This window comes from Kogia breviceps, chromosome 1, assembly GCF_026419965.1.
Source record: "Kogia breviceps isolate mKogBre1 chromosome 1, mKogBre1 haplotype 1, whole genome shotgun sequence".
NCBI classification, from domain to species: Eukaryota; Metazoa; Chordata; class Mammalia; order Artiodactyla; family Physeteridae; genus Kogia; species Kogia breviceps.
The window spans coordinates 198073835-198093693 of NC_081310.1; the positions used below are offsets into that span (position 1 = coordinate 198073835).

Genomic DNA, 19859 nt, shown 5'->3' on the forward strand with positions numbered 1-19859 from the left:
CTTCCCCAGGAGGCTCGCAGCCAGCGTCGGGACTATGGACGGACCCGAGTGGGCAGCGAGAGGCCCAAGCGTGATCCAGGCGTCGCGGGAGGCGCCGCCCTCCCTAGGGAGCTTCGGCCGGCAGGCGCGGACGCGGAGGGCGCGCCCCCGCGGGTCCGAGACAAACGCGCGGCGCACAGACACACACACGCGGCGGGCCGCGCCTCCGAGGGGAGGGGTGGGCGGTCCGAGGGGCGGCGTGGAGACGCCCGCGGAGGCCTGCGCCCTGCTCCGCCCCCCGCCCCCGCGCCCGGGCGCAGCCAGCCGAGCGGCGGGAGCGGAGCGCGGCGGCGGCGGCGGCGGCGCGAAGGGAGGGAGAGCGGGAGGGAGGGGCGGCGGGGCCGAGCCGAGCGGAACGCGCAGGCCACGGGCGGCCGCCGCCAGGATGACCCGGCCCGCTGGCCGCTCCGCCGCCGGCCACCCACGCGGTCCCCGGCGGCCCGCGCTCGGCCAGGGGGCGCGGGATCCGCAGCCCGAGCCGGAGGCGGGAGCAGCGAGCTGGAGCCCCGGGCGCCCGAATGCAGGGTGAGCGCCGCCGCCCTGTCCCGGGGGCGGCCGGGCAGGGGACCCCCCGGCGGGAGGACTTTGGGAGGGGAGGGGCTGTCCGTGGTCGGTCGGTCACGGGGTCTGTCCGATGGCCGCGGGCTCCACTTAAGGCTGCGCACCCCTCCCCCCAACTTGGGGACCTTCGGGGTAACTTCTCCGGGGTCCGCCCCTTCTTCTGAGCCTGGCAGCGCCGCCCCGGGGGGGGGCTTGCTTTCAGGGGGCGGGGATGGCCGGTCTGGGGGTCCCGGGCCCACCCCTGCCCAGCGTAACTCGGGAGGCGTCCGGGACCGCAGCTCCGTCAGCGTTCGGCTCGCGGCCGACGCTCGGACGCGCCCTCGGGGCAGGGCAGAGCTGGGGGCCCCGCTGGGGCAGGACCGCGCGCCTGGCCGGGCAGGGGGGGGGATCGGAGGACAGAGGAGCGGGGACCGCAGGGGTGGGGGGCGGGCGTGGCGGAGATGTGGAGGCTACTCGCCGAGAGCTCCGCCCTGGGCGGCGGCCAAGCGGGGCCCTGCGGGACTGATGGGTAGCAGCGCCGGCGGAGAGCAGCCTGGGGGCGGCAGCCTGAGCCCGGGAATCCTTTCAAGTTCTGGGTTCTCTTTGTTGCGCAATAGAGCCCGGGGGCCATGCAGCCTCATTGGCCCGGGGCCGCGACGTCACGCCGGAGCCCCGCCCGCAGACCCCGGGAGAGAGTCCGGTGGGTCCCAGGCCCGCCACACCTGCAGACTGCACTGCGGTGTCCTGGGGGTGGAGGCGGGATCCAGGCGGAGGGGGAAGCCCAGTCCTGAAGTGCTGCGGAGCCTGAGTGGGCTGCGGGAGAAACTTCCCAACAGGGGGCGGCAACACCCCTGGAGTGTTGGGGTCTGGACCCTAGTGTCCCCTGCTCCCTGTGATTGAGAATGAACAGACGGTGTCACCACCCTGGAGGAAGGGGGACTCCTTGTTTCCGCAGAGCCAGCCCCCTCTCACTCTGCATTTGGAGACCTTGCTCTCCACCCCACCCCGGTGACACACCTCCCCCGTCGCAGGGCCACCACGCTCTGGAGTCCACAAAGCCAGCCTTGATACTTCCTCCCTGTGCTGCACTGGGCTCTGAGCCTCAGTGTTCCCATCTGCATTGTGGGGACAGTAGGACCCATCGTGCAGGGGCAGGAGGCCCAGAAAGACAACTCAGCTCAAGGAACAAAAAAATGCCAAGTTTCCGAGCATTTTAATGTTTCAGACATCGGGATTTTGATGTCAGGCGAGTGGAGTCTGGATCCTGGCTCAGGAACCTAAAAGCTTGGTTAACTCCCCTTAACCATCTGTAAAATGGGAACGATGGCAGTCCTTCAGATAAGATCATTGGGAGTGTGAACTGAGGGGAGTGTGCCTGTTCGAAGGAGGATTGCCTCCTCCCTCTGCTTGTAGGGCACGTTCTCCTGCCCACAGACCTGGTGCCTTTCCCTGCAGTGAGACACTGCTCGGCTAGACTCAGGGAAGAACCGGCACCAGGAAGGGTTGTACCAGTGGCAGCCTGTGGCACCTTCCCTACCACTCTGCACCAGCAATCAACAGGTGGGCAGGGTGGGCTGGGCCGGGCGCAGGATCACAGGAGTCAGACAGCCTGCTTGGGCTTCTCGGGGAAGGCTTCCCAGTCTGACGGCCAAGGCGGCGCGATGCAAGTAGAAGTAAATGGCAGCCCACCAGGTGCATGCCGAAGCCGGTTTTCTATTTGATAATGTGAGCCTCTGGCCCACGGCAGCATGCGGACTCTGCCCGCTCTGGACCCCTGGTAGGCTGCCAGACACCCCACCTGGCTGTGTGTAGCCCTGTGGCCTCATCACCCTCCAAGCTGGGCAGGTTCTGGCTGGGGTGACTGTGTGTCTGCCTGCAGGTCCGAGGCTCATGCACACCTCTGAGCTCAGTGTCTTGAAGAGACAGCATAGCTCACTGAGCAGGGAGGTCTTTGGTACAGACATCTACGTGGCAAGCATTTATTGAGCACTTACTGTGTGCCTGGCTCCATTCTAAGTGCTTTCCCTGGCACAGCTTACCGGCTACCCACACACTTCTCGAGGTAGATACTATCATGTCTACGTACAGATGAGAAAACTGAGGCCCAGCTGAGTCACGTGACTGGCTGGGGAGCTAAAGCTGGAGTCTAACAGCTCTTCACCCCACACCGGGTGGCCTCTGTATGCTGAAGTCAAGGAGGCTTGCTGGACACCAGAACGGCTGGTGGAGGGTTCAGCGGGGCCACCTCACCTCCCACGCTGGGTCTGGGGTGGGGAAGGGGAGGCAGCTTTGCGAGCAGAAGCCTAATGTTTGGGAAGGAAGTTCCCTGGCCCCAGAAGTCCCCCAGCCCCCGCTAAAAGGCCCTTATTGGGCACTGGTGTGGTCCAGAATTGACTCCTCCTCTGAGTCAGGGGTCTGGGCAGGCCCACTGCAGGGGCACAGAGATGAATGAGACCCATCAGGGCTCAGAGATCCTTCGGTGTCTGTGGGGCTCAGGTCGCACCCTGCACAAGACAAGCAGGGGAGCCTGGCAGCGGGCTGGGAGGCGTCACTTGCCCTGTCCTGAGCGCCAGGGGCCTGCGACGGCCTGTCCACCCCCAGCTGGAGACAGTCCCTGAAGGATCACGTGGCTGTGTCTGGTTCAGTGGTGCCCATAAGTGTTGGGGGCAACAGATTTGCAGCCAATGAGATTACACAGGCCAGAGGGTGAGAAGGCCCAAGTGTAGGCAGCGTACATAGTAGACCCGCACTTAGCACTGCACTTGTCCCCCACGCCACCTGCTCCAGGCTGCGGCCAGAGGGGCCTGCTGTGGGGGCCCTCACATCCGAGGGACCGGCCAGTGCTCTGCGCAGGGACGCGCCGAGCTGCGCAGGGGGACTCGCCGCCTGGCCCACTGGCAGGAAGGGGCGGCTCCCCAACACGTGCCTCCTGCCCTGCGTCCTAGGTCCCTGGTTCCTACCTATCCACAGGCTGTCCTTGGGGGCAGGTTCTGGTCCCTGGACCAGCTACAGTCCCGCGCTGCCCACGGCATCCAGAGCAGCCGCCGTGTGTGAGACCGGGCCCGCCCCAGGCGTTAAGAGATGTGGCGTCTGTCCACCCCAGCCTCCCCCTGGAGGAAGCCTCCTCGTCCCCGTTTCAGAGTAGGCCGTGGGGGCAGGGGCTTTGCTGGGGCCACATGGCTAGTGCGCTAGAGCTCAGTGTGCACCCCCAGCCCGGGGCGGTGCCAGGGCCTCTGCCAGGTGTGCATGGCCATGGAAGGCCTGCTGGGGGCTGGCCTGGGTAAAGAAGGCCGCCCTTTCCCAAGGTGGGCACGAGAGCGGTCCTCAGAGCATCCCTTCCTCGCAGGGGGAGGTTCAGGGGGGCTCATCCTCCAGGCATGTCCTCACTGGCCAAAGGAAGCGGGACCAGTGAAAGTGAGGGCCCCCAATATGCACTGGGGGAGCCTCGCGTGGGCTGCGTGAGCACTTGGGGAGTTTGGTGGCGAGAGGGCTGGTTCTGGGACAGGACCAGGTACACACGCGGCACAGCGCCCACCTGGGCCCGGCCTGGCGGCTTCCCTGGGGATGCGGGCGGCCCGGAAGGAAGCCTAGATGCCGCACCTTGACCGGGAGTAGGTGGAAGTGAGGGGATGTGCCCTTATTGAGCACCCCTGTATACGTCCCCTGGGAGCCAGGAGGTTCCATAGAGGGGAGAGGAGGGCGAAGCAGCCCCGCCCCAGCCAGGACCAGACGGGCAATGGAGCGCGAGGGGACCCCCTCTATCTCCCACTCCCAAGAGCCCCAGAAGCTGCGCTGCCGGCGCCCAAGGGAGAGTCACTGAGAGCTCTTTGGCTCCCTCGAACCCACTGCAGATGCTCACGGTCCCTGGTGTCCCCAGGCCGCCACGTGTGAGGGCTGCTGCTCCGAGCCCAGGCCTGGCTTGAGGAGGATGTCCCGGCCGCCGGCCGGCTCCCGTCCGCACCATGAGTGAGGAACGGCGGCTGCCCGGCAGCGCGGTAGGCTGGCTGGCCTGCGGAGGCCTCTCCCTGCTGGCCAACGCGTGGGGCATCCTCAGCGTGGGCGCCAAGCAGAAGTGGAAGCCCCTGGAGTTCCTGCTGTGCACGCTCGCGGCCACCCACATGCTCAACGTGGCCGTGCCCATCGCCACCTACGCCGTGGTCCAGCTGCGGCGCCAGCGCCCCGACTACGAATGGAACGAGGGCCTCTGCAAGGTCTTCGTCTCCGCCTTCTACGCCCTCACCCTGGCCACCTGCTTCTCCGTCACCTCCCTCTCCTACCACCGCATGTGGATGGTCCGCTGGCCCGTCAACTACCGGTGAGCTCCCGGGCGTGTGCCCGCGCGCGCGCCGGAACGCCTGGTGTCCTTGAGGGGGGGGTGCGTGGGTGCCCGAGCGCGCAGCTGCCCTCGGTGTGGGGACAGGGTCCCTGTGCGGTGTGCCGCACCCATGCTGTGCCGGGGTCGCAGGGGCGAGCGCGTGTAGCTGTACGCGGGTGCGGACGGTGTCCGGTACAGAAGGGCTCGGTGAGAAGGACACGTGACCATGTGCTGGCTGCGGGGCTGGGGCGGTTGAGGACCCTCTGCCGGTGCCCGGGGGCCTGCGGAGAGGCCCTGTGAGTGAGGCCAGGTCCCTGTGTCCCGCCCCGCCCCACCCCACGCCAGGCTAAGCAACGCCAAGAAGCAGGCGGTGCACACGGTCATGGGCATCTGGATGGTGTCCTTCATCCTGTCGGCGCTGCCCGCCGTCGGCTGGCACGACACGAGCGAGCGCTTCTACACCCACGGCTGCCACTTCATCGTGGCCGAGATTGGCCTGGGCTTCGGCGTCTGCTTCCTGCTGCTGGTGGGGGGCAGCGTGGCCGTGGGCGCGGTCTGCACGGCCGTCGCCCTCTTCCAGACGCTGGCGGCGCGGATGGGGCGCCGGGCTGAGCGCCACGCCTTCACCGTGCCCACCATCGTGGTGGAGGACGCGCAGGGCAAGCGCCGCTCCTCCATCGACGGCTCCGAGCCCGCCAGGACCTCGCTGCAGATCACCGGCCTGGTGGCCACCATCGTCGTCATATACGACTGCCTCATGGGCTTCCCCGTGCTGGTGGGTGAGCCTGGCGGGTGGCAGGAGCCTGGAGGGGGGACGTGGGCCCCGGGTGGCAGCCCTGGGGCTGGGCGTGCCCCAGGCATCAGGCGGTTGAACCCTCACCCCCGGTCTTTTCAGGAGGCATCATCATCACCCCCCGTTTACAGCGGTGGAAACTGAACCTCAGAGCGGTCACGTGACCCGCCTAAAGTCAGGGCATCCATGGTGGGATCTGAACCCACGTCAGGTGGCTGCAGAGACCAGGGTCTTTTGTCACACGGCAGGGGACTTTCCTCTCCTGACCTGCGTGAGACCCATTTGATGCAGAGGGTATGGAAGGTGGGGTGACATGCCACAGGCTTCCTGGTGGGTCCAGGTCCCAGGATGGACAGGAGGATTTAGTGTGGCAGAATTGGCTTTGATCCCGAATCGAGAGGCAGGGCAGGCCTTGAATGTGTGCTGGGGAGTTGGACTTGATTCCAGGCGCTGAGGAAGGTCAAGGTGAGGGGTGGTCTGAAGAGCCTGCCAGCAAGGGTCCAAGGTCCACCGAGGCTGCCGGGGGGTCCTGTCTGTGAGGCTATGCCCCAGGCCTAGCCCAAGAATGACGTCTGGACTCAAAGACAAGCCCTCCCACTGATGGGCCTCCAGCCCAGCCCCTGAAGGCTATGGAGCTGGACAGGGAAGGGTCTAGGGGCAAAAGGACCAGATAGAGGCTCCATGCTAGCAGCTGGGCAGGGAGTCATTGCGGGACCCAAGCCCCAGAAGGTGACAGGTGGTGGGGTGGCAGCCTCCTAGTCAGCGGTGACCTTCTGCCCCTCCCTCAGTGGGCCAGGTTACCCTCCAGGTGGCATCCTCCTGTGTGCAGTGGGGCCTGGTGTCCCCAGTCCCTTGCTGATAGAGGGAAGGTGCACGTGTGAAATTGCAGAGCCAGACGGGAAAGGCAGTGGGGGAAGGGCCCGCCAGCTTTTCTTCAGGGCCGTCTGTGGGACCCACTCCATGCTGCAGGCCTGGTGCGGTGTCTGGAATCTTTACCTCACCCCGTGGGGTGTTCTTGGCCCATTTCACAGATGAGGAAACTGAACCCCAGAGAGGTTTAGCATCTTTCTGAGGGCCACACAGCTCGCATGGAAGGACCAACATGATGTCTGCATCATGCCCACTTCTGCTCTGAAAGAGGAATAGTCATGTCTCTCAGCGGGGGAATGAACTCTCCTGGGGGCGGAGGAATGAGGCGTCCCTAGGCAGTGACCCAAAGGCCACCTGCTTGGATCCTCTGACCCCCAGAAACTGCTTTGATTCTAGACCTCTGGGGTCTGAAGTCTAGACCCTCCGAGTAGGGGCAGGGCCAAGGAGGCCACTAGCCATGGAGCAGCGGGGATGGGAGAAGGGTCTCTGAACTGGGAGACTGGAGGAGGCCTGGCTCTCGATGGTAATCCGCGCCGCCCCCTCCTTGGGCGGAGTCACGGGTGAAATGAGGGAGGCCATGCCCGGTGCTACCCGGTGCACCGTGAAGGGCTGTGCGCACACGGGGCTGTGACTGTTCATCCTGGCACCAGCGGCTGTCGGTGGGCAGGGACTTCTCCCCTCCCACTCTGTCTCTTTCCTGCCCAAGAGCCCAGAGCTTTGTCCGTCTCCTCCTCCTCCCCCTCCCCCTCCTGCGGCAGGTGGGCAGTCAGACCTGCCCCACAGGTGGGAGAAGTGAGGCCGGGAAGGGGAGCTGGGTGATGGGGGTCCTGCCGGGTGCCAGGCCCAGCCCTGTGCCCGCAGGTGGTGAGCTTCAGCAGCCTGTGGGCTGACGCCTCGGCGCCCTGGATGGCCCTGTGTGTGCTGTGGTGCTCGGTGACCCAGGCCCTGCTGCTGCCCGTATTCCTCTGGGCCTGCGACCGCTACCGCGCTGACCTCAAGGCTGTCTGGGAGAAGTGCATGGCCCTCATGGCCAACAATGAGGACCCGGATGGCGGTGAGAATTGCCCCCCAGGGAGAGTGGCACCTGGGTGCGGTCACTGGGGGTCCGCGGGATAACAGCTGTCAGAGCCCCCTTGTTCTACCCCAAAGGTTCTTAAACCCCTAAAGGACCCAAGCCTGGTGTCCCATGGGGCATTCCCCTGTATGGCTTGGCCGCCCCCAGGGTTCCAGTTAATCAGACGTTCTGGTTAACAGAGTGGCTCTGGACTCCAGCCTGAATGTGTTTCGTGGAGCTTCCAACCTCAGGGGTCCTGGTGAAGTGCCCCGGGGCTCCTGTAGACCGGTCCTGTCTTGCTGCCAGCAGTAATAATGTGACCGTGGGCCGAGCCCTTGCCACCTGCCAGGCAGTGTCAGCTCCTTGTGTCTCTTTAGTTCTCACCCCCACAGAGGAGGAAACTGGTTCAGGGTCTGTGACTTCTCCAGTCCCTCAACTAAAAGGTGGCAGAGTCAGGATCTGAATAGAAGAGGACCCCGCCCTTCTCCTTTTCTGTTAACCAGCCCACCAGCCCTGCGTGTGTCTCTGGGGGTCCCTGGGACCCATTCCTGGATGCCCCCAAGTTTCCATGGCCCTAAGCTTCTGCCCCGCCCTGCAGAAACCAGCCTGGAAGGTGGCATGCCCCCAGACCTAGTGTTGGACCGCTCCCTGGACTACAGCTATGCGGGTGACTTCGTGGCCCTGGACAGGACGGCCAAGTTTGAGCTCTCTGCCCTGGAGGGGGACCTGGCCCAGTTCTACCCTCTGCGGCCCTTGCAGGAGGACAAGATGCAGTACCTGCAGGTAGGGACAGCCAGGGCTGGAGACGCAAATATGCCTCTCCAAGGCCTTCCCTCTCTGAGCCCATCTCACGCCTGCCCCAGCTCCTGGGGCTGGCTTTCATCCTCCCAAGACGGACTGGCCCCAGGTCACAGAGCCTGTGCAGGTGGACCCATGGGGGGCACCCCAGCCCCTGTGCCCAAGTTCGCTGGTGCTCTAGGAGGATGGTCCATCTGGTGCCTGGGTTGTTTCCTTGGGGCTCAGCACCCTAGGGGACTTCTCCCCAACTGACCCAAGCGACAGAAAACACTGAGGTTTGGCGAAATTGTCACTTGCCCCAAATCTCACAGCTCCAAACCGGGGTGCCCTGGACCAGGCCTGGTCCCTGACCTCAGGCGGCCCTGCCCGGTGAGGGGAGGCTAGATCCCCCTTTTCCAGGAGGGCAGCCCGGGTTAACCCCTTGGTCCTGACAGGTCCCGCCCACGCGACGCTTCTCCCACGACGACGCGGACGTGTGGGCCGCCGTTCCGCTGCCCACGTTCCTACCGCGCTGGGGCTCCGGCGAGGACCTGGCCGCCCTGGTGCTGCCCGGCGGGCCCGACCGGCGCCGCGGCGGCCTGCTGGCGGAGGACGGGCCCCCCTTCCGCCCGCGCCGGCGCTCGGCCGAGAGCCTGCTGTCGCTGCGCCCCCCGGCCCTGGACGACGGCCCGCGCCTCGCCCCCGGCTCGCCCCCCGGCAGCCCGCGCCGCCGCGCCGCGCCCGGCGCCCGCTGCGCCTCGGCCTCGCTGCTGCCCGACGCCTTCGCGCTGACCGCCTTCGAGCGGGAGCCGCAGGCCCTGCGCCGCCAGCCCGCCTCGCCCGGGCCCTTCGCCGCCCGCGCCCTTACCCGCGACGGCGCCCAGCCCGGCGGGGACGCGGCGCCCCCTGGCGGCGGCGGCGCGCAACGGGGCCCCGGGCCGCGCCCGGCCGCACACGCGCGTCCCAGGACCCTGCGGACCGGCCTGAGCGCGTCGTGGGGCGAACCCGGGGGCCTGCGCGCGGCGGGCGGCGGCGGCGGCGGCACCAGCAGCTTCCTGAGCTCGCCCTCGGAGTCGTCGGGCTACGTCACGCTGCACTCGGACTCGATGGGTTCGGCGTCTTAGGGCCCGCCGGCGCCTCCCCAAGTCTCCAGGCGGGCCGGGCCACCCACGGGGCCAAAGCACCAAAGATGCCATCCTAACCTGGCCCAGGCTCGGGGCAGGCTACGCTGAGACCGCCGGCGGCGCCCGCCTGGACTTGCGCTAGCCCTGACGGGGCGGCGGCTGTGTGCCTCCCGGGAAGCGGCCATTGCCTGGAGGGGCAACGCCCGCCCTGGACGAGCACACCGGGCACGGAGCAGCCTCTGGGCAGGGCATCTCCGGGCAGAGTGAGGCTGGGGCTTGGGAAAAGGCGGGCTCCGCACGGGGCAGCTGGGCTGGGGGCGTAGGGTGGGTGGGGGGAGCCCAGAGGCGGGGCTACCGCCCGACGGAACAAAGCCCACCCTGCAGGAGCCACCAGACTGCACCCGGCTTCCCACTGCACCGTCACTGTCACACCGCAGGGGGTGAGGTACAGAGGGTCTGTAAGCACAGGGGTCTTCAGAGCCCAAGCCAAGTTCTCTGAGCAGGTCTCCCTGCTGACTTGTTCCGCCTTGGTTTCCGCATCTGTGATGAGCAGGTGTCCATGTTAACTCTCAGGACTGTTTGGACAAGAGTCTCCTGGTCTGTGTGCCGCCCTGGCCGCCACCGAGTGGGCAGGGAGTAAGAGTGGTGGAGGACCCTCCATGCGTCCTTTGTGGGAGTCAGTTTTCAGGGGCCTGGCGTGGCCCCCGAGCCTGAGGCCTCCCACACTTAGTGCCCCTGGCCCCCTTGAGAAGCCTCCCCAGCCGAGCTGAAGCACAACGCTTTTGCACCATCACCATTGGCACCACACCCACCCTCATCACTGTGCCTCCATTGCCTACGCCCAACATGTCAGCCACCTCTGTGGCTCCCACCATGAAGGTCGTGGGTACGTGGTGGAGAAAACAAGCAAAGGGGCAGCGGGCTTCCTTAACCCTGGTGGCCATCCCCAACCCGTGCAGGTCTGGCCAGGAAGGGACCCTGGCTTAGAGGCCTCGCAGCTTCTCGGTTCAAGGCCTGGCCCCTGGTAAAAGTCTTCCACCCTGGGGCAGGGGTCTTCTTTGCTCTCCATGCTGGGCAGACCTCTTGCAGGCCTGGGCTTGGCCATGGGCCCTGGGGAGGGCCTGCTGGGTCTTGCGTGGAGGAAGACCCTAGACTCAGGCTAAGGAGAAGCCCGGGAATAGCTGTGGACATTGAGCTGGAGGGGCCGGGGCGAATGCAAAGGCTGTCTCATTCCATCCTCTGCCTCCTCCACGCAGCGGCCCATACATGTGAAGATCTGGACGGGGTTCCAGGGCCCGCAAGGAGCTGGTCTACACCCTCTTCCCTCCTGCTCTGCAACCTGGAATCGCAGCACTGCCTCTGCCCCTCAGGTGGCCAGGCCTGTCTCCTCACCCTCCAGACAGGGTCCCAGCTCCAGAGAGGCCCCTGGGAGCCGGGAGAACAGGGGGGGCTACGCAGCTCTGTCTCACCTTCAGAGGCCCCTTCAGTCTCTGGCTGTGGGGTAACTTGGGGGGAGGAGGTGGCCACAGGCGAGTAAGGCAGGGGGCTCCGGTCCAGCCTCAGCAGTGGGAGGCCTGCCTCGCCAACGCTGCTGTGCCTTCAAGGACCAGCATGTGGTATGGGGGCAGAGGTAGCCAGTTAGCCACTGTTCCCCACCCCCCCGCCAGCCGATTTGTCACCTTGGGTTTTTTTTTTTTTTTTTTTCACCTTGGGTTTTTATATCCCATCTGTGTATTTCATATCCAACGGCAATACTTGCAGGGAGGCGTGGTCCCCTGAAGTCCCTCCAGTCCTGGTTTTTACAAAATTATTAAAGAGGAGGGGGGACCTCCAAGCAGAGGCCCCCGGACCCTGGGGTTCCCTCTCTCACTTTGTCTAGCCTCCAGGCCTGTTTGCTGCCCTGACCAGCAGCTTGACCCTGGGTTCACTGTGGAGGGAGCTCTGTCTTCATACCACCACCCAGCCCAGAGCCAGGGATCTGTTTGTAGTTTTTTTGACAACTGAGCATTTATCTTCTGTACAGAATCTAATAAAAACTTCCTATGATTTGCACCGGGCAATCCGAGGCCGGTTTCATGGAAACACTTGGAACCTAACAGCACGCCTGGCCAGCTGCCCCTAAACGTCTCTCCATCTGGGTCCTGAATTCCTCCGCTAGCTCACCCTTCCTTTGGGTTGGACTTGCCCCTTTCTCTAGGCAAACCCAGAGGCCCCACTCAGCGAGTGAGTCAGACCTGGGACAGCAGCAGGATGGAGCGGCCCGGTGGGCTCCAAAGCCCTAATAAAGGGCGGAGATGACCTAGGAGTGCAGATGGCAGCCCCTGCCCGGGTTTGGCCTCAGGGACCGCTCTCCCCAGTGAGGCTGATTCTGGAGGGCGAGAAAGGCAGAGCAGTTGGAGACGTGCCTAGGGGAGGAGGACCCATGGTGCCGGTTGACCCGCCCACCAGCCTGGGTTGGAATTCGGAGGACGTGCCCTCCCTGGGTCCGCGAGGTAAGATCGCCACCTGGTGGCTGGCAGGAGCCTGGTGGCCTGCAGAAGGATTAGTGTCGGGAAGTTGAGACCCGAGAGGCTGCCCCGGGACCACCACTGCGGGACCACCGCTGCAGGACCCCCGCCCCAGCTCCGGAGAGCCCGCTGGGTGCGGTAGGGGAGCCGGGTCGCCCTCTCCCCGCGGTCTGACCGGGACGGGTTGAGCACACGGCAAGGCAGGGGCAGCCCCAAATGAGGAACGTTTTATACAAAGTTGATGTCGGTAGTTCCAAAAGATTCACCTAAGTAGGCATCCTGGGAGAAATGAGAACCTTCGTGGCCTCTTTATACCCAATTCACACGTTCGCACTGTCCTTATTTTGAATTTCAAGCTGGTGGGAGGAGGTGCTAGGATCTCTTCCTGGGCTCAGCGCAGGATCCCTGTCCTCCACCCCCAGGCTTCCCCTCGCAGGCCGGGAGCCCCGGGTTCGAGTCCGGACACAGCAATGACCTCATTTTCGGACGAGTAAACCGTCGCACAGCATTCCCGGGGTTGTCAAGCGTGGTGGGCTCCCCGCAGGCCCCAGAGGTCCGGAGTCGGGGACTCCGCGGGGCCGGGGTCTTTTGCAAGCGGGGAGAAGTGAACGCTCCCTTGAGAGGAGCCGGGCTGTGCCCCGGCAGCCCTCAAGTCGGTGCGACAGCGCGCGGGGTCCCTACCAGAAGCCGCGCGGAGCCAAGCGTCGGGTGGCCGGGGCGGTAGGTGGAGCATCTTAGCGGGCGGGGCCGCAGCGCTGAGCGGGCGCTGGGCAGGGTCGCTAAGGAGGGGGCTTCCGAGAGGGCAGACTGAGGAGCGCGCGCCAGCGGGTGGGCCGCGCCGCGTGCGGAGGGGGTGGGGATCCCTGGAAGCCGAGTGGGTCCGGGATGGGGATGCGATGGGGGCCCCTTGCCGGGGGGGCGGGGCCTGGCGCGCTTTGTGCCGGTGGGAACCGGGCGTCCCCGGCCGGCTGAATGGGCGGGGGCGGGGCAGCGATTCTCCTCGCCGCGAGGGGTCCGCTCCGTGCCGCCGCCGACGGCGACCTTCCCACCTCGGCGCGGCCGCGGGGCGGGGACGAGCTGCCCGCCAGGGGCCCTGGGAAAGGGGCGCAGCCCGGGACACCCACTCCCAGCGCCACTGGAAGGTGGGAGGAGGAGAAAGCGGGTCCGGCCTAAGTGGGTGGGCCTGGGGTGGGGGGTGGGTTACGCCTAGACGCGCAGAAGCCGGTCCGGTCGTAGCTCCGTGTATCTTCCCGAGTTCGAAGAGACGCGGCACCCTCCCGGCCACCCCGTCCCGGGACCAGAACCGATGACCCGAGTCCCGGCCGTCCAAAACAGGCTCTGCGTCCGCAGGCCAGACGAGGGCCTCCGCGAGTGCGAGGCCGCACCTGACCCTCACCAGGGCCGCCACAAGCGCAGCCCCGGCCCCGGGCTCTCGGCGAAGCGGCGAGACGCCGACTGCGGCGCGGGGATGCTGGTGGACTGCGCGGGGAGACCTCCAGAGAAGAGGAGCCGGGCTGGCGGGGACCGCGAGCCGCCGGCGGCGGGAGCAGGGGCCCAAACGGGGGGCGCGCCGGGGCCGCGCCGCGCGGGCGCCTCGGGGCCGGGCCCGGCGCTGTCCAAGGTGCTGCCACCCGCGCGCTCGTGCGCCAGGGGGCAGCGCAGGCCGTCGCCGCCCTCCTCTCCGCGCCGCAGAAGCTGGCTGACGCCCGGCAGGCAGCCGCGGAAGCCCGACGGGTGCTCGGCTCCGCTGGGCACCGGCCAGAGCCCTGGGCGGGGGGGGGGGGGGGCGGATGAGAAAAATGCGGAAAGCAGGGGAGAGGAGGAGGAAAGGAAAGATGGAGAGAGGAGAGAGCAAGGGAGGGGAGAAGTGTGGAGGGAGGGAAGAGAAGGGGAGGGGGGTCAGCTCGAACCCGCTCCCCGCCTCCCGGGTCCAGACCTGCGCCCACCCGGATTACAACTCCACAGCCAGCCGGGCTTTGGCTGCCTGCCCACTCACGGCAATGTGGGGCCCCCTCCGAACTCAGCTGCCCACCTCCCTGAGCAGTTCTTCTCCATCCATCCCTCCTTTATCTGGCCTTGTAGAATCCATGGCTCTGAGCCCACAAGTTCCCCCGCCTCTTCGCCCGACCCCCCAAGGCATCCCGCTACCTTGCACCGAGTTCTGAAGGCTTTTCATGTACTTGACGCTCAGCTCCAGTATGTCTGCCTTCTCCAACTTGCGTTTCCGGATCTGGGGATCCGTGGAAAGGGCTCTTAGCACCGCAGCCTGGGATGGGGCGGATGAGGCTGGGGGTCGTAGCATCCCTGACCTCCACCGGGTCCCCTTTCTCACCTGGTGAGAGTAGTGTTTCTCCAGCAACGATCTGAGCTGCTCCAGCGACACATTAATGCGCGCGCGTCGCTTCTTCTCCATCAGCGGCTTGGAGATCTGTGGGTGAGCAGCAGTTAGAGGGCAGGGCCTTGGCCCTCTCGCCCTCTGCCTCACCCCTCACCCCCGCAGCCCTCAGGACCGCAGACCTTGCGGAAGTTGCCGGCTGGGCCGCCAGAGCTGCCCTGGGTCTCGGACTCAGTGCCCATGTTGTCGTAGCAGAGACCACTGGAGGCGGCACCGCCTTTATAGGGGCCCCTCGTTTACATGTCAATGAGGCGCTCCTGGACTTGTGGAACCCCCAGGGGGAGGGGATGAGAGAGGGACAAACTGGGAAGTTCGCCACCTCCCTCTGTCTCTTCTCTTCCCTTAGTCCAGGCCTCACCTCCAGGACCCCTCCTCCCTCCTGAGGGACCATCTTTACCCTTTCTCAGTCTTTTTTTTTTTTTTTTTTGTCTGCGTTGGGTCTTCGTTGCTGCGTGCCGGCTTTCTCTAGTTGTGGTGAGCGGGGGCTACTCTTCGTTGCGGTGCGCGAGCTTCTCCTTGCGGTGGCTTCTCTTGTTGGAGAGCACGGGCTCTACAGGCTCAGTAGTTGTGGCTCGTGGGCTTAGTTGGACCAGGGCTCGAACCCGTGTCCCCTGCACTGGCAGGCGGACTCTTAACCACTGCACCACCAGGGAGGCCCTCTCAGTCTTTCCTTTTTATCCTTCTCACCCTCACCGCTGCCTGGGTCTGGAATCCCTTCCCATGCCCATCCCCTCCCATCCCAGTCTCCCTAAGTTCTGGGCCTCACCACCAAGCCCACTGGGGGAGGTCCAGGGGCCCAGCTGGCTGCAAGACCCACTAATGACTATGAGTGAGCACCGGGCCTCCTCGGGCCTGGTGAAGATGTGGAGGAACGGAGCACCCGCCGGCGAGGCCTTTCTGCGGGCTTCACGCTCGGGCCGCGCTGGCGATGCCACATTACTCGCCCTAATGTCGGGACAATGCAGCAATTTTCTGCCTGCGGCCACTCAAAGCCAGGTGCAGACCAGGCCCGCGGGATCCAAGCAGCAACATGTGTCCCATTAAAGCATGCAGGCCGCCCGCGGGGCCACAGCCAGCCTCCTCCTCCTTGGGACCTCGGGACAGGCAGCAGTCCTGCCTCGGGGTTCAGTCTGGGCTCAGGGGCCCCCCAACCCACACTCTTCAAACTGGGGGGCAAGCGGCAGGCGGCCTCAGGCCAGGGCAGTCAGAAAGGCCTCCCCCACCCCCAGTCCCGAGTTTGCAGGCTGGAAAACTCAGGCTCTGAGAACCTTTCCTCAGAGGAAAGGCCTTTCCACAGGGAAGGCCGAGGAGTTTATTGCCCCCAGCCCTGCCCATTGGCCTCCTCTGGGTCCCAACAAATGGGAGGTGGTGGTGAAGACCACGGAGCATCTGGGGAGAGCACCGTTCTGCACGTGTGGAGGTCCGGGATGTCAACCCCTTTTCATTATTCAGGCTGTGGCTGGAGACCCGAGGAGCTCAGAGGAGGAGACACCTGTCCCCGGACCGGCTAGGCCCTAGAGCAGGACTCCGGTGCAGTCCCTGCTTGGGCTTCAGGAGGCTGGGCTCTGGGAGCTGTGAGGGACGGGAAAACTGACGTCTGCGGGAGTCCCTGGGTTCAAACCTACAACAGCTCCTTCTACTGAGTTCCCTTGGCCTCAGTGAACACGCGGCCCCTAGCGCTGCTTGTGAGGCCGCTGTGGAAGTAGCAAGGACCCAAAAGTTGGGCAGTGGAGCCCTGCTGCCGAGGACTGAACAAACTGGCCTCTGCGGGCGCCCAGTGGGAGGGGGAGGGGAAATTGCTGGGTCCTTGGTGGGCCCCAGCTCCATCCTCTTACCCATCCACCCCCCGCTCGGGGTATTGATGGGCCCCCTGCCCGGCAGTGGCGTTCCCAGGGGCCGAGCAGCGTGGAGAATCGCTCCCCGCCCTCCTTTCAGGCAGAAGCGTCGGCGACAGCGGCTCGCAAGTGTTCCTTCGCCCCGGCCGCAGGGCCCGCCGGCCAGATCCGGGCCGGGCCCGGCCCAGGGCGGGTGGCGGGGCCGCGGCGGGACTGCGGGCGCCGGCACGCGCCGGGCGGCTTTGAAGCGCCGGGGCCGGCCGGCCCCGCGTGGCTTCGGCGGGTTCGCTCCGGCTTGGGGCGGTGGCGGCGCGGTACAAAGGCGCCGCGGGGCGGGCGGGCGGCGGGGCCGGGCACAAAGCGGGCAGCCGAGCGTTAAGGGCATTGTGCAGGCCCCACAAAGCCGCGCCCCCGCCCGACCCCTCGGGCCGAACTCCGGGCGCCCCGCCGCGCGCGGCCTTCCAGCTGCTGCACATCTGCAGGGAGGCTGGGCGCGCGCCCCGCTCGGGCGGCCTCCCTCACGCCCCGCCCCGCTCTCGAGCCGCTCGGGCAGCCGGGCAACTCGTCCCCTCGTTATGATCCCTCCCCATAAACCTCCGCCCGCGCCTTTCAACTCCGGCGTTATTAGCAAACCAATGGCCCTCGGCGCAGCTCTCGCGGCCCACAGCGGGGCGCCGGGCCCGCCCCCTCTCCGGAGTCCGGGCCGCAATAAAGGGGCCCGCGAGACGCCCCCGCCTGCACCCTGGCCCCCGCGGCTCCTAGGGCCACCGCCGCTCTCGACCCCGTGCCCCGAGATCCCGGCCGCTCTGGGTGGGGCCGCTCACGTGGGTGGCTTAGTGTTTCTTAAGCAGTGGAAAATTGACCGCAAAATGCGCTAATTCGCAATGTTCTGCTTCGGCTGCGGCAGGCGAGGCCGGCCCGGGCGGCCCGGGAGGAATTCGGGCTGTCAAGCTCCGCCCCTGCCGGCTTAATGGGCCTCCGCCTCCGCTGCCCCCGACCCCCACCCCGGAACTGCCCGCTGCGCCCCCTCCCCCTCTGGCAGGTCCTCAGCGGGCGTCTCCCCACCTAGGCCGATCCCCTCCCCCACTTTCCGGGCTTGCGCGGGTCCTCGCGCGGCTCCCTCACCACAAACAGCCACCTTGGCGCGTTCGCCGCCTCCAGCTGGCCGAGGGTCGCGCGGCGCTCAAGGCTGAAAGGGAACTCCGTGCAAATTCCATCTTACCTTTTTCCCACCTTCAGAGACAGTTTCCTCGCCACCCTCGCCACCCTTTACCCCCAATTTCGGGTCAGTCTTCTGGGCAGCCGATACCCCCACTAAGTTAAAGGCAGATTTTTGCATTTGGCAAGGTCATTGGAAAAGACCGGAGTCTCCACCGAGATCCTGCTTGGAGACCCCAGGCTAGGGACCCCCAGGTCTGTTTGCAAGCTTTGCGTCTGGGCATCCTACACACCCTAGGCAGGCTGGGCTCCGTGGGCGCGTGCGGAGGCGGGGGAGGCGTTTTCCCACGTAGGGGGAGCGGCTGCGGGTTCACCTCGTCCTCTCTGACAGCAAGCAGGACCAAGCGCTCTCGGGCTGCCGGCAAGGGCATGGACCGGCTTAGAAACCTGGCTTACGCAAACCGGGATGTAGGCCACCGACTCCCTTTCCATCTTTAGCCTCTGGGGTTCCCAGGGGGCTTGGAAAGGAGCACAAGTCCAGGCAGAGCGCTTGTGGGGGTGGGGGGTGGACACACAGGCTGCCCTCTGCTCATTCAGGAAAAATTCCTTCTATAACTCAGGAGAGCTCTGGGGGCTTCCAGGGCTGCTCAAAGCCCGTGGCTTCCTCAGGCTGGGGAATTGAAGGCCCAGAGTGACCTGTGCCTTTGTCCTCTCTTCCTCCATTTGGTTTTCTTGACTTTGGCAAAAGGAAGAACATTACAGAACGATGCAGGCCCTGGCTGGGAACCCCTGCCTTCCTGCAGCCCCCGGGCATTTAAAGCTACCCAAGCTGTTAGGTGCTGCGGAGGCCACTGCCTGTGCGGTGACTGGAGGGAGAAATGTGCGTCCCCCTCCAGGATGCGTTTCTAAATGGAATGAAGTGATTGCTCCGTGTAATTAACTATTGGGACACAGCAAACGCTCAGAAATGACTCAGCCAATTGTCTCCAGATGGGGTTGGAGAGGCTGCGATTGTTTACATCTCTTTGGCTGGGTTAGGACTCCGAATAGCCCGGCAGCCAAGGGCCCTCCAGGGGACAAAGGCTGGGACTCCGGTGAGTGCATCAACACTGAACCGGGCCGGCCCAGCTCCGAGAGAGTGAATTCTGGGAGACCCTCATTGTCCCAGCCTTTTGTGCTTCTCCCCAGCTGGCTCTAATCTTTAAATATTTACCCGGCCCCTTTGTGCACATATGACTTATGCACGTTGGGCTGATGTGCTCGTAAATTACGAGTCATTTACCAGACAGGGCGGGGCAGCCTTCATGCCTGGAGTGGGGAATGGCCAGAGGAGGGGAAGAAAAAACAACTTTTGCAGGATCAGAGCGAACTGCAGCCGCAATGGACAGGCCCCTCCTGGCCTCCACGTGGGAAGTGGATGGGGCAGAGGCCTGTGAGTGACAAGGAGTCCCAGGAGGTCACCCACCATCAGGGAGGAGGGAGAGGCAGAGTTCCAGAACTGTTTCCTACTGGGTGTCAAGCTTGGACAGGAGCCAGCCTTTCATCCTGGGAAGCTGGTGTGGGTGGAGGTGCCTGGGTAACACCCATCCTTGCCCCTTCTCCCGCTTGCTCTGCAGCATTGCCCCTTCCTACATTTCCTCTTTCTCCGCAAAGCAACCCTGTTTGAGAAAAGGGAGCCTGATTTCGCCTCAGCCTGCAGCTTAACTTGGAAAAGTCAACATGGTTCTGACGGCTTTTTAAAACAAGAGGGATCCCCACTTGGGCCCAGGATGGAAAGCCACCTCAGCTGGTGGGTGGATGGCTGGATTGGGGGGCGGGGAGGGGAGGCCCTAGAGAGGGAACTTCCTGCATGAGAAAGGGTTCCCTTTGTGCTTGCCTCACAGCTCCTAGAACAAAACACATTCAAATGCTTATTTAGAGGGGAAAAAATGGAAAGCAAGGCATCCCCAGGCTGACTGGTTTCTCTTTATTTTCTTTTATCGCTGTAAGTGTGCTGTTCCTCTAGCCTAGGGGATGACAAACTGGAGTGATACGGGAGAGCGGGGTGCAGAGTGGACATGTTTGATCAGATTGCTTTCCTCTCTGGCGGGAAAGCAGGTCTCTGTGTTTCTGTCTGTATCTCTGTGAATTACTGTTTCTCTGTGTGCCTGTGTATCTCTCTGTGTGACTTTGTTGCTCTGGGTCTATGCCAGTATGTACATATCTTTGCTCACTTGTCTTTCTCTTCCATCACTCCTCTGTGAACCCCCGGGCCCTGACAGATTCGGCAACTCTAGTGACTTCTAAAAATTCCCTTTCCCGCTGGTCTGGCCCTACCTGAAAGGGGACTGCCTCCCCCTTCTTTCTCCTTTCTCCAAGTTGGGACTGATGGAGATGTATGGTCTAAGAGGAACTGATGGGCAGAGAAGAGACAGTTGCTCAAGCCTTCCAACCTGCATTACATGTTACTCTG

General features: G+C 64.9%; 2 protein-coding genes across 3 annotated transcripts; one reads left to right on the top strand and one right to left on the bottom strand.

The window, feature by feature from the left end:
- Positions 1-461: 461 nt before the first annotated feature.
- On the top strand, positions 462-11572 carry GPR153 (G protein-coupled receptor 153). Of its 2 annotated transcripts, none has more exons than XM_067018537.1 (6): positions 462-564; positions 4431-4894; positions 5240-5669; positions 7419-7611; positions 8210-8394; positions 8844-11572. In XM_067018537.1, the coding sequence occupies exons 2-6, from the start codon at positions 4542-4544 to the stop codon at positions 9510-9512; spliced, it is 1830 nt and encodes a 609-aa protein (XP_066874638.1). In that variant the 5' UTR covers positions 462-564; positions 4431-4541; the 3' UTR covers positions 9513-11572. The 2 variants fall into 2 exon arrangements, with proteins under 2 accessions (XP_066874638.1, XP_058895494.1); XM_059039511.2 differs by having other exon boundaries at positions 4457-4894.
- Positions 11573-13411: 1839 nt separating this feature from the next.
- Positions 13412-14432, bottom strand: HES3 (hes family bHLH transcription factor 3). The gene is made up of 3 exons (XM_059039651.1): positions 14352-14432; positions 14168-14249; positions 13412-13785 (listed from the first exon to the last, which is right to left on the bottom strand). Exons 1-3 carry the CDS (start codon positions 14430-14432, stop codon positions 13412-13414), a joined length of 537 nt encoding a protein of 178 aa, XP_058895634.1.
- Between the last annotated feature and the right edge of the window lie 5427 nt (positions 14433-19859).